The 13,810-nt window shown below is 43.4% G+C and overlaps 1 protein-coding gene across 1 annotated transcript; it reads left to right on the forward strand.

Annotated features, from left to right (window-relative positions):
• The first annotated feature begins 11,535 nt into the window (after positions 1 to 11,535).
• LOC129410093 (tripartite motif-containing protein 16-like) lies at positions 11,536 to 13,540 on the forward strand. Its single transcript, XM_055157379.1, has one exon. It carries the CDS (start codon positions 11,610 to 11,612, stop codon positions 13,236 to 13,238), a length of 1,629 nt encoding a protein of 542 aa, XP_055013354.1. The 5' UTR covers positions 11,536 to 11,609; the 3' UTR covers positions 13,239 to 13,540.
• The last annotated feature ends 270 nt before the right edge of the window (positions 13,541 to 13,810 follow it).

The following is a 13,810-nucleotide window of genomic DNA, read 5'->3' on the forward strand; positions in this document are numbered from 1 at the left end:
TTGAGTTTTGGTTTCCCATAATTTGACTGTAAAGAACTGACTTAAGGCCGTCACACTACAGGAGAATCTGCCTGATTTAGGCTGCATTTTGCTTCTTCCAGAGTTCAGAGATGCGAGAACCGAATTTGTGACTTCATGTGCGATTTTAACGACCAAACATCAGCAATGCTACAATAACACCAAATAAAACAGAGCGTCATGAGCAGAGGAGGGACGACAAAGAGGCACAAGATACAAATTCAGGAAATAGCAAAAATAATTATTACTCAGTTCTGGTAAAGTTGCAAATACAAACTGCAGCTTCTCATCCAAATTGTTCTTAGAATTTGTCCTTCTCAAATAATGACACCCAGCCACAAAACAGCGCTGCTTATCGAGTTTGAGGTGTTCTTTAAAAGTAAAAAGGTGGGAGTAGTTCCTCACGTGTGTCTGTTTACATCCACACAGCACACGGGTCGAGGTGAAGCTGCAGATTAGTGATACTGACTCTACTTCCTCTGTACTTCTTCACTAGCCTTTTGAGCATTAAAATCATGTATCCGAAGTACTGCACCACATTTTACAAATAATAATAGTTTTATCTTGTATCTAAACTACTATCTCTAGCTCTATCTCTATCCTTTCTCTCTCATTTTTCCTCTCTGCCCTTATCTTCCCTCTCTTCCTGTCTCTCCCTCCTTTCTTTCTCTCTCCCTCCCTCTCTGCTCTCTCTGTGCCTCTCTCTATTTCTCTCTCCTCTCTACCCTTCTCTTCTTTCTCTTACTTCCTCTTTCCCTTCCCTCTCTCTCTCTTCTCTCTTCTCTCCTCTCTCCTCTCTCCCTCCATCTGTGAGTGATCAAACTATGAGCCAAACTCCGAGGCTCTGGTCCAAGTAGCGCGACACTGTAACGATGGATGGTCCTTCTCCTCCACTTTACACACTCCACACACTAACACACTAACACTCTACACACACTTTACACACTTTACACACTTTACACACACTCCACACTCTCCGCACTCTCCGCACTTACACACTGTGATGTCTGAATCAGGGACTACGGGGTCAGAACAGCACTTACACTTTGCTTCCAGAAGTGTTTTTCATCAGAATTACGAAGAGAAGCACACTTATATTTTATGATTGTTGCTATTTTCAGTAGCCAGAGCTGCCCTGGGGCAAAGTGACGCAGATGTGGCTGTACTTCTGTGTTGTTTTTACTTTTAGTGTTTTTTTTTTTGTTTGTTTGTTTGTTTTTCCCCGACTCTGATGTCTGTAAGTTGTGTAAAGCGATAATCTCCACATCTCACTCACGCAAAAAAAGATGATTGGCAGACTTTTTCAGCCAGAACACAGAGTCACGGGACCCGAAAGTAGTGAACTGCGTGTCTGAATCTCTCTGTGAATGAGTCCTATATAGTCCACTAAAGAATCCAGCCTCAGTCTTCATCTCTCTCCCTCCCCTTGTTGTCTCTGCTCCCTGTGCTGTAATTTCAGGATAATAAGATCCAAACGAGTGAGATGAGTTAACCCTCTGGTCCTCTCGGCTCTTTACTCTCTCTGGATGGTGGATGGTTGAAGGCAGAGTTGGTGACATGTCCTCACGTCACTTCTGTGTCACTCTGCAGACAGGAAAGAGCTCATGTTCACTTTTTAAACTTTTTTTTTTTCCGGGTTTTATTCCTGGGTCGCGTGGGTCTTTCTGTGTGGAGTTTGTATGTTCTCCCTGTGTCTGGGTGGGTTTCCTTTGGGCATTCTGGTTTCCTCCATCAACCCAAAACATGCAAAACAGGTCAAATTCAGCTAAGATACCATACCATACCGACTTTATAAAGCACTTTAAAAACTTTACAGTGCGCCAAAGTGCTGTACACAAACACAGGACAGACAGACAATCGCAGTAGAAGAAATATATAGTACACATACTATAGGCGAGTTTCAGCTGGCGTCATTGTTATTAAAAGCCTGCGTTGCATGCTGGGAAATATTTTGGTCGGAGGCAAGTGTTGCGGCTCGCGGCCTGTCTCCGGCTCCGCATTGCCTGGTGCTCCCCGTTTGTATTACCGCGTGTATCTTCCGTATTTGCATGTCCTGTGTGGTGCCTGCTAGCTGACTGGTGGCCGTGGTTCCGATGCTGTGGGCTGGCTCTGACACCCCTTGTTCTGTGGTTGGAGGATTGACGTCCCGTTCCTCCAATCCTTTCCTTCCACATCCTTCCACATCAATCACCTCGACCAATAAAAGTGCTGTGCGCCTGTCCCTCCTGGCGGCTGGATGGCAGTTTCAGTTCTCCCCTCACATCTGTAGACGTTAATTAGTTGTGTCTCTTTGATATTGTAAAGTGTGTTTATATTACTACAAATTTTAGTTTTGCCAGTTTGGCTCGGCCCTTGGGCAGTTGTTGTTTTTTTTGTTGCTGTTAGCTACCTTAGTTTAGGAGTGGTTTAGTTAACTTGGGGAATTCTGATTTTTCACATGTAAAACGTTTTATGTTGTCATTGTACTTACCTACATCACTTTATAAAACCCATTTACTTTACATCATATCTGGTTTGTGTTACTTTCCTTTGTCCCTAGTACTGGGTTGTAACACAAGAAACACGATAGCGGTCAAACACAGTGTGTAACCTTACGTATTTATCCCCGATAATGGTAAATTCCTGCTGCATTATCGGATGCACAAATAGAAGCATGGAAGAAGGAAAATGTCTTTTTCATATTCCGAGTGAAAAGAACCACAAAGAACCACTAACGGTGAATTAAATGACTTTCAAACATTCGCAGAGCAAACGTAGAAGATCCTAACAAACCGTGGACTCCAACAAGTTCAACAACACATCGAGACTCTTGGAGGTTTTCATCTTTTCTGCTGTGAATGGCCCAGGAGTTTCCACCAAGTCATTGTGGATATTATGGCCAAGTGAATATTTGTCCAGGTAGTTGGTGATTCTGACCAGAAATTTGGTTTGGTCCAGGCTTTGTCGGGGTTGAAAAGGGTGATTTGGCTCCGTCGATGCTTATGACCAATTTCTGGTCAAATGGTCTTGGGTCCTCTGCTGTTAGAGTGGATAAATAACCAGGATGAATACCCTTTACGTGCTTTCTCGCTCCGTCCATCATGTTGAATTAGTGTTTCTTGCCGCCGACCAAAATCATTCCCAGCATGCAACGCGCACTTCTGTCAACAATGAAACTCACCTATACAGCTACTAAAAACATAGAAAAACAGTAAAATACTCAACAAGAAATATTCATGTCACTTATTAAAAGTCAGTGAAAAAAGGTGCTTTTTTAGGACTGATTTAAAAACAGGTACAGACTCGGCCTCTAATCTCTAATGGCAACTGGTTCCAGAGCCGAGGGGCAGAAACAGAAAACGCACGGTCCCCACGAAGTTTACGTTTAGTTTTTGGGACGGCGAGCTGGAGTTGGTCTGCAGACCTGAGAGTACGAGAGACGATGTAAGGGTGGATCAAGTCAGTGAGGTAGGAGGGCGCTAGGTCGTGTATACACTTAAAAGTATTTAAAATCAACTCTAAAAGACACTGGGAGCCAATGGAAAGAAGCTAAAATAGGTGAGATGCTCTCGTGTTTCCGGAGTTCCAGTTAAAAGTCGAGCCGCTGAGTTTTGGACTCGTTGCAACCAGGAAAATGCATCTTGGCTGACACCAACTTAAAGTGCATTACAATAATCCAATCGAGTTGTCACAAATACATGTATGACAGTTTCAAAATGTTGCACTGACATAATAGGCTTAATTTTGGCCAGTTGTGTTAGTTGGAAAAAACTAGTTTTTACAACAGCATTAATTTGCAGATCAAGTTTTAAATCTGGGTCCATTTTGACACCTAAGTTTGTAACAACTGGTTTCACTAAATGATTTAATGAACCCAGGTCCATAGAAAAAGAAGAATTTAGGAGGGTAGGGCCAAAAACTATAACCTCAGATTTTTCCTGATTTAAGTGCAAAAAATGTTGTGACATCCAAGATTTTATGTCACTAATGCAGTCTAGAAGTGGTCTGGCAGCCCGCGGATCATGTCTCTTTAATGGCATAGATGGATAGACATGGATAGATTTGACTGTTATCTGCATAATAGTGGACAGAGATGCCATGTTTCCTCAGAATGGGGCCCAGAGGGAGCATACAAAGGCCCTAGAATTGATCAATTGATCATCCCTAGAATTGATCCCTTGAAGATAGTCCTGACAAAGACTGTCTCAAGATCTGGAGATGGTCCCACTGCTCCTGACAGGCATAACCCAGAGACACTGAAGGACGGGTCAAGTGCAGAGGACACATTTCCTTTTGGGGACAACAAAATCTTTCAGTTACCAAACCACATAAGTGAGTTGTTTAGGGTTTTTGTAAGAAAAGTGCTCTATAAATAAAGTTTGATTTGATATGTTGAATATGTTAGTACATTTAAAAATGAATTAATATTTTTATTTTTTAAAATGTCTAAATAATTTAAAAAATCTGAATACCGGGCCTGGGCAGCAGTCTGAGCAGGGACTCCCAGACTTCCTTCACCCTAGACACTTCCTCCAGCCAGACCCAGGATGGATGGAAATTATGAATACTGTTGTGTCTTTGAGCAAGACATTTACTTTGTGCCTGAGTTGCTTTATATTAGAAGTAAATGTTGCAATAGTTGAATAAAGTTTCTTCCTTTAAAGCAATGTCACACCCCTAATGGATTTGCACATCAAACACAGAGTGTATCTGACTTGTGTGCGTGTTCCCCCTGCCTCACTGCAGTCTGATATTAAACATACAGGGCTATGTTATAGACAGTGACAGTGGGCTGGGACACTGCAGAGACTGAAGACGTACATGAGCGTGGATATGACTCATATTGGGTGATTGCAGGAGCGGGATCCTGAGGAGCCATCTTTAGGAGCCTGTGGTGTTCCTCTGTGTCCAGCTGTGAGCTGCAGAATGAGAGAGTGTGAACTGTCTGACAGAGTTTCACTGAGCACAAACTTCACCAAACACAAAGAAGAGACACTTTTATCAAACTTCACCAAACACAAAGAAGAGACAGTTTTACTTCGAAAAAGACAGTTTTATAAGAGACAGGAGCAGATGGGCTCAAACAAGGGCTTCACATTTAGTGCAAAAACAGTGCAGTAACATACATTTCATGCGCACATGCTGAGTAAACCTTTAAAATGACTCTGTCTCCAAAGCTCAACATGCATGATGCACCTTGTGATGTCATGAAGTGCTAATTTTAGTTCAGTAGAGATTGACAATACCAGGGCAGAAATGATCCAAATGATTCTAGTGAAGTGAGTGTGGAGTTTAAAAACACAGTGGAGCTTCCTGTATTACCACATGACATCACAAGGTGGAACAGAGTGTTTTCTGTTTTCTGCCTGTAGCTGCAGGATCTGTGTGTTAAACATGTGTGAATGAAACAAAACACAAGTCTGATTATTATAATATGGAAAACTGAGTTTGAAGATGTTTAAACATCACATGTGGCAGACGACTCGGTGCACAGAGAAGTGAAGCACAGCAAATGAGGCTAAAAACAATAGCTGTAGCTTGAGTGGAGAAATCTGTTCTTAGGGCCTATCCACACAATAACATTTTTTGGTAGAAACTGTGAAGTTTTTATTCGTTTTGACCTTTTGTCCACACAGAGCCGGCGTTTGGGGTGGACAAAAACTTTTTTTTTGAGAATGGGATCCAGAGTGGAGAAATCTGAGAATGCCAGTGTTGCGTTGTCCTGTGTACAAGCAAACCACAGCTTTTGTAAAACGATGATGTCGTGACCCTGTCATAGCCCTAGAACTGGCCTCCGTGGGCCACAAGACCGTTGCAGAAATGTGACAGGTGTAGCCTACTGAGCCGCTCCCGTCGCCCAGAAACCAAGACATGCTGCTAGTCCTAATACTAACAACACACAACACGCAGATTACACACAAGAATCAGTAACAAAGATTATGCACAGGTCATCAAATCTTTTGGCTAAAAACTAAACTAATGGTTATATTTCTGGGATACATCTAAAATCGGCTAAATTACCTCAATATTAAAATAAAAAGGTGAAGAGATCTGCATGATTAAATATTATTATCATTGTTAACTGCGCCACATACAGGTGTGGCATGTGTATTACATCGTTTTCACTCAGTGCTCCGCTGTCGTTTGGATGTGAATATTTATTGATCCCATATTGTGTGTGGACGTGAATTTTTATCAACCCGCAAAAAAAAATAATAATCCAGGAGCGTTGTCATGTGGACGTAGCCTTAGTGAAACAAATGTGACTGACTACAATCTACAATGATATTTCTGTATTTTTTGTACAGACGGATCAGTCTGGTCCACTCTGTCACGACTCGAGACAGAACCAAACACAACTGTCCAATCAGATTTGTTTATTTCAGTGATGGATGTGAAGCAAAGGAGCTCATTGGTCACACATCATTTGTTTTTGTTTTTGTTTTTTCTTTCTTTTTTCCTCATAAGTGTCTGTATTTGATTAGATGTGAATGGACCATGCATGTCTCTGATTGGCTAATCCACCTGTCAGTCACACTCATCTGAACTCACTGGAGATTCACGAGTGTCCAGGCTCCCACGTTCATAAAGTGTTAGAGAAGTGTGTGTGTGTGTGTGTGTGTGTGTGTGTGTGTGTGTGTGTGTGTGTGTGTGCGTGCGTGCGTGCGTGCGTGCGTGTGTGTGTGTGCGTGTGTGTGTGTGTGTGCGTGTGTGTGTTGATGTGATGATGAGTGTGTGAGCTTGTTTAAAGTTTGTAACGTCTTTGAAATGTTATGAAATCTGTGCTGATGGATGGATACAGCTGATTCCAAGAATAACTCGTGATTATTATTTCACTATAATCGAATAATAACCCAGTCAGCAGCTTCAAACTATCTCCGAGTGTGAACCAACTCCACACTTTGGAAATAACAGAATCACGGAGGAAAAATCATTTTTAAACACAAAAAATTGTCAAAGTTTTAAATGAATTACTGAGTCTGTCTTCGTCCTCCCTCTGTACAAACATGAGTGAATATAAAAGAGTGTCTGGCTCAATGCTCGTGATGTTCTCTCCTGGTGTTATTTGAAAGTGCTCCTCTGTGTTTTTGAAGTCCCTGCGCCTTCTGCTGGCAATTAGTAACAAACATAAGGCCTATTATAGATCATTTTGAAGTGCTCATTGTGTTAAATCTATCATTATTTGTTTGAGATTGGCTCCACAAACTGTGATATTGATCTCAGGACAGAAAATCTTCAACTGAATAATGGCACCACTTTCTGAAGTTATTGCAAAAAAGAATTTCCCTTTTGTTTATTCACACTGACAGAGAAAACGCTGAACTTTGTGCCAGTTTCTGTGTCCAAACCTAAATGTCAAAGCTCGAATTCTTCAGATCAGATGAAAGAACAGAACAGAACAGCTGTTGTTGTGTCCTTAGGCAAGACACTTCACCAGCATCGCCTCGTATGGCTATGGTGTGTGTGAGTGTTGGTGGTGGTCAGTTTTTCTTCAGTCTGTCCCAGGGCAGCTTCTCTGACAAATTCTAAAATATTGTAATGTCATTTAAACTCTCCTCCTCCTTCTCTCTCTCCTCCTCCTCTCTTCTTCTCTCCTCTTCTCTCTCTCCTCCTCCTCTCTTCTTCTCTCCTCTTCTCTCTCTCCTCCTCTCTCTTCTTCTCTCCTCTTCTCTCTCTCCTCCTCCTCTCTTCTGTCTCTCTGTGTCACAGTCCGATTGATGTGAGTGGATCAGATCTCTCCTCTCTCCTCCTGTCTTCTCTTCCTCCTCTCTCCTCCTCCTCTCCTCCGTCTCTCTGTGTTATGTTCAAATTGATGTGAATAGATCAGATCTCTTCTCCCACTTCTCCTCTTCTCTCTCTCTCCTTCTCCTCTCCTCTGTCTCTCGGTGTGGTGTTCAGATTGATGTGAGTGGATCAGTTCTCAGATCGCGGATACAAGCGGTTGAAATGAGTTTGGCTGGGTGCTCCCTTAGAGATAGAGAGAGGAGCTCAGTCACACAGGAGGAGCTCAGAGTAGAGCCACTGCTCCTCCACGTCGAGAGGAGCAGTTGAGTTGGCTCAAGCATCTGTTCCGGATGCCTGCTGGGCGCCTCCCCTGGGAGGTGTTCCAGGCATGTCCCACTGGGAAGAGGACCTGGGGAAGACCCAGGACATGCTGGAGGGACTATGTCTCTGGGCTGGCCTGGGAGTGCCTAGTGTCCCCCCGGAGGAGCTGGAGGACATGTCTGGGGTGAAGGAAGTCTGGGAGTCCCTACTTAGACTGCTGCCCCCGCGACCTGGCCCCAGATAAGCAGAAGAAAATGGATGGATGGATGGATCAGATCTCTCAGATCTCTCCTCTTTCCTCCTCTTCTCTTCTCTCCCTCAGTGTGGTGTTCAGATTGATGTGAGTGGATCAGATCTCTCCTCCTCTTCTCTCTCTCTCTCTCCTCTCTCTTTTCTCTCTCTCTGTGTCAGTCAGTTTGATGCAAGTCGATCAGATCTGTTCTCTCTCTCCTCTCCTCTTCTTTGTCCTCCTCTTTTTTTCTCTCTTCTCTCGGTGTTGTTGTTCAGATGGATGTGAGTGGATCAGATCTCTCTTTCTCTCTCATTCTCTCTTCCTCTCCTTCTTTCTCTCCTCTGTCTTTCTGTGTTATGTTCAGATTGATGCGAGTGGATCAGATCTCTCTTCTTTTCTCTCCTCCTCCTCTCTTCTCTTCTCTCTCTTGGTGTGGTTTTCAGATTGATGCGAGTGGATCAGATCTCTCCTCTTCTCTGTCTCTCTCTCTCTCTCTCTCTCCCTTGCCTCCTCTCCTCTGTCTCTCAGTGTTGTTCAGATTGATTTGAGTGGATCAGATCTCTCCTCCCTCCTCTTCTCTCTCTCCTTCTCTCCTCCTCCTCTTTTCTCTCTCTCGGTGTGGTGTTCAGATTGATGTGAGTGGACCAGATCTCTCCTCTCTCTCTCCTCTGTTTCTCTCTTCTTCTCTCCTCCTGTCGTCTGTCTCTCTGTCAGTCAGATTGATGTAAGTGGATCAGATCTCTCTTCCCCTCTCTTTCTCTCTTCTCTTTCCCTCTGTGTTTCGTTCAGATTGATGCGAGTAGATCAGATCTCTCTTCTTCTCTCCTCTTCTCTTCTCTCTCTCTCGGTGTTTCGTTCAGACTGATGCGAGTGGATGGGAGTGTTTGATTGATGGCTCTGCGGTGATTGATTGCGTGCGGTGACCTGGAGGCAGCAGCAGGGGGCACTCTTTTGTCCCTGTCGCCGGCGTCTGCTCACGTTGTTTGTCATTCTGTTTACATCCTTTCTTCTCCTGTTTTTACGGAGGGCCCCAGGTGTCCTCCAGCTCGCCCCCTACAGACTGACGGAGGGAGAGGAAAGAGGGAAGGTAAAAGAAACAAAGAGGAGGAAGGGAGAGAAAAGAGAGAAACCGAGAGGGGTTAAAAAGGGAGAGAAGAGAAGAGAAGAGAAGAAGGCGAAATAAGCAAAAACAGGGGAGAGAGAAAAGAGAAAGGAGAGGTAGAAAGGGAGAGAGAGAGAAGCAGGGTAGCTAGAGGGAGAGAGAGAAAGAAGGATTGATAGAGAGGAACGGGGAAAGAGGAGATGCAGAAAGGCAGAGAGAGAGGGTGGGAAGAAGGGGGGAGAGAATAGAAGAATAAGGAGAGGGAGGGAGGGATGGAGGGAGGGAGGAGATGCAGAAAGGGAGGGAGACAGGGAAGGAGAGAGAGGAAAGAGAGGGAAGAGAAAGAGTAAGAAGGATAGAGAGAGGGAGGAAGAGAGGTAGAGAGGTAATGAGGGAGGAGAGAGAGGGAAGAGGTTAAAAAGAGAGATAGTAAGAACAAAGAAATAAAGAGGGAGAGAGGAGAGGCGGAAAGGGAGAGAGAGAGAGAGAGAGAGGGAGGGTGGGAAGGAGACAGGGACAGAAGAGAGAGGGGGATGGGGAGAGAGGGGAAAGAGAGGGCAGAGACAGGTATGAAGAGAAAGAGTAAGAAGGAAAGAGAGAGGGAGGGAGAGTGGCAATGGGCGGGTAAAGAGGAAGACAGTAAGAACAAAGAAATAAGGGAGGAGAGAGAGAGGGAGGGAGAGAGGAGAGGCAGAAAGGGAGAGAGAGAGGGCGGGGGTGTAGAGTAAGAGAGGAGGTGAGCAGAAAGAGGTGCACTTTAAACCTGAACAATTAAGCAGTAATTAAAATTTTGAGGTAAATGGTTGCTTAACTTGTTTTACGTTTATAGTCTTATTGTTTTTAATTATTAAAAATATTAAATATTAAAAATAAATAAATAAATAGTAAGTATCACACAAAATCTTTAACCCTTCCAGCGCGATGCGGTATCATATATGATACCAGAGAACATGTTTTACATAACCACACAAAACTTTCCAACCATCAAAGATAGAAACTTAGTTTAGAAAAGCTGAGCGTTGCGGCTTTCCAAGGATATTTCCGGCATCATCCTAAGTCACACACTGCGTGATGACGCAGGGAAAACAAGTGTCCAATAGGAACTTTGTTTTCCGCCAAACTCATGCGCTCCGTTCATTTTGACAGGGTTAAACTTTGTCAAAGAGTGTAGTGAATCAAAGTGGTTGATGCTCTGAGCGTCTGGGTTCATAACAATTGAAAAAGCCGCTCTAAGTGCAGTTATTTCTCAAATCACTTTGTGATACTAATAGGCCCTTCGCCGGCCTCTGGTGCTCGGGCCTAATAAATAAATACAATAGAAAAATAATTTAGTAATACCTCTTTAAGCAGAGTTATTGTGCTTGTGTCTATACTTAGACATCATTATGTTATAATTTGAACATTCTAAATCACAATAATGATCTAAAACAAAACTCAAAAGAAACAAGTCTGCTGACTTCCATGTAAAAAACTGCAGCTCCCAGTGGGAGCTGACGTCACTGAAAACATCACCACACAACAGCTGTCCACAAGTGTCCTCTGTGGACAGCTGCACATCACACGAGTGAGTAGCAGATTTTTTTTAAATTTGTATTAACATGACCACATGACACTTCTGTTTATCACGAATTAAGAAAATAATAATGGACAAGGAAGTGAGTACAGAGCAGTAGGTGTGTCCCAATGACCTTGAAAACAGGGTTTGATCGACAAAATGACGTTTTCGAAATAAGCAATTAAACATTGTTCAAACATGCACAAATCACTCCAAATACAAGACTGACAGGAAAAGGAAACAACTCTAACATTAAACCATATTAGTTAAAAAAAGTAAAAAAAAAAAAAAAAAAAAAAAAAAAATTTTGTAGAATAGGTCTGCTACAAAAGAACTAACTCAAAATCACCACAAGAGGGAAGAATTCAGTTAAAAATAATACTAACATGTCCACAGAAAAGGTAAGGCATTATTGTATCTTGACCCAAACTGTAAATTAAATGATAGACTGTCATGATCTCAACTAAACCAATGAAGTCACATTTCCTTATAGAAAAAGTCCTGATGAAGTTGTTTGTTGAAAGTTTAAAGTTCTAATAAAACATGTGTGTGCCTTTAAGAGCTGCCTCTTCCTCCTCAGATTTCCACAGAGCTGTGTGTGTGGCTCCTCTCACAGCTCTCACTCCACTCTCAAGTTTTGTTTTTGTCAAAGTGAAAGAGTTTGTGATCCAGGAGAGATGGCGCAGAAAACACTCGACCAAGAAGCCTTTTCCTGCTCCGTGTGTTTGGATCTACTGAAGGATCCTGTGACTATTCCCTGTGGACACAGCTACTGCAGGAACTGTGTCCAACAGCACTGGGACCAAGAGGACCACAAGCAGCTCTACAGCTGTCCTGAATGTCGCCAGAGCTTCAGCCCCAGGCCTGTCCTGGTTAAAAACATCATGTTAGCAGGTTTAGTAGAGCAGATGAAGATGACAGCGCCCCCTGCTGCCTGCTGCTATGCTGAGCCTCAGGATGTGTCCTGTGATGTGTGCACTGGGAGGAAGCTGAGAGCTGTCCAGTCCTGTCTGCAGTGTGTGACCTCTTACTGTGAGCGCCACCTACAGCCTCATTATGATGCTGCAACTTTGAAGAAGCATCAACTGGTGGAACCGTCTCACAGACTCCAGGAAAACATCTGCTCTCAACATGACAAAGTGATGGATCTATTCTGCCGCAGTGACCAGCAGCTGCTCTGCTCCCTGTGTGTGGACCAACATAAGGGTCATGACATAGTGTCCTCTGCCTCAGAGAGGGCTCAGAGGCAGGCAGAGCTGCCGGCCAGGAGGAACCTGCTGCTCCAGAGCCTCCAGCACAAAGAGACAGACCTGAAGAGGCTCCAACAGGAGGCCCAGGACATCAGACGCTCTGCCCAGACAGCAGTGCAGCACAGCGGGGACAGATTCACACAGATGGTCCTTCTCCTGGAGAAAAGACGCTCTGAAGTGAAGCAGCAGATCCGCTCCCAGGAGAAGACCCAACTGAGCCGAGTCCAAGAGCTCCAGGACCAACTGCAGCAGGACGTGAGTGAACTGAAGAGGAGCATCTCTGAACTGGACACACTGGCCCTCACCCAGGATCATAACCAGTTTATACAGGTCTACACTTCACTGTCCACAGACACACAGAGCACAGAGACACACACCATTCACACAGGGGACCAGAGCTACTTTGAAGAAGTGACCAGAGCTGTGTCCAAGCTCAGAGACACACTCCAGCTCACTCTGAGTCCAGTCCAGGTTTTACTGCCACCAGCTGAACCCAGGTCCAGAGACGACTTCTTACAATATTCTACAGAAATCACTCTGGACCCAAACACAGTCCAGACATGGCTGTCTCTGTCTGATGGAAACAGAAGAGCAACAGTTTTGAGTGAACCCAAGAGTTATCCAGGTCATCCAGACAGATTCACTAAAAGGTGTCAGGTCCTGAGCAGAGAGAGTCTGAAGGGTCGCTGTTACTGGGAGGTGGAGTGGAGCGGGGTGTGTGTTCATATAGCAGTTTCATACAGAGACATTCAGAGGAAAGGAAAAGATGAATGTGTATTTGGATACAATGATAAATCCTGGGCCTTAGAGTGTAACAAAACCAGTTATTCCTTTTGGTTTAACAAAGTCCAGTCCCAGGTCTCAGGTCCAGTCGGGTTCAGAATCGGGGTTTACCTGGACCACAGTGCAGGGGTTTTGGCATTTTACAACATCTCTGAAAATACCATGAGCCTCCTCCACAGAGTCCAGACCAGCTTCACTCAGTCTCTCTACGCTGGGCTCTGGTTTAGCGGTTGGAATCCTGGAGCCACTATATATTTCCCTAAACTTAAATAGCAGTTTTGTTCTCCACAGTTTGTGATCAAATGTGTGACTTTTATTTGTAACTAATCAGATAAAAGTCTCTTCAAAAGGGCAGAAAAAAGGACACTTAATATTAAAGAATCAACTGTTATTTAATTTTGTGTTGAAAATAATGTTCTATTCAAAAACAAAACAAAATTATATTTACTGTTCCTACTATTTCTGGAAAACAACATTCATTCATTGTTTTACACCAGTCACTGTTTTAATTTAACTTAATCTGAACTTTCTTCCAGTTCAAATGTTATTAAATAAATGTATGTTATTTTTTGTTGTACCTCAATGAAGTGATTTTGTAAAACTAAAATCTATTGTATGTTTTTCTCTGTGGATTTCCAGATTGTGTTTTTTCTGGTCTGTCAGTTTCTCATTAAACTGGAATGAATGAAAACTTTGACCGTCACCTGTCTGTTACACCTGACACAGCAGAGGCTACTGCAATATTTCCTGATTGTTATTTATTTGAAGACCTGAGACATACTTGTAATTCATCAGACTTAAAGTGTACTTGTGATTACACTTAGATTTAGACTTAGACAAACTTT

This window comes from Boleophthalmus pectinirostris, unplaced genomic scaffold, assembly GCF_026225935.1.
Source record: "Boleophthalmus pectinirostris isolate CB_2022bp ecotype Guang Dong unplaced genomic scaffold, ASM2622593v1 HiC_scaffold_21, whole genome shotgun sequence".
Lineage (NCBI taxonomy): Eukaryota > Metazoa > Chordata > Actinopteri > Gobiiformes > Gobiidae > Boleophthalmus > Boleophthalmus pectinirostris.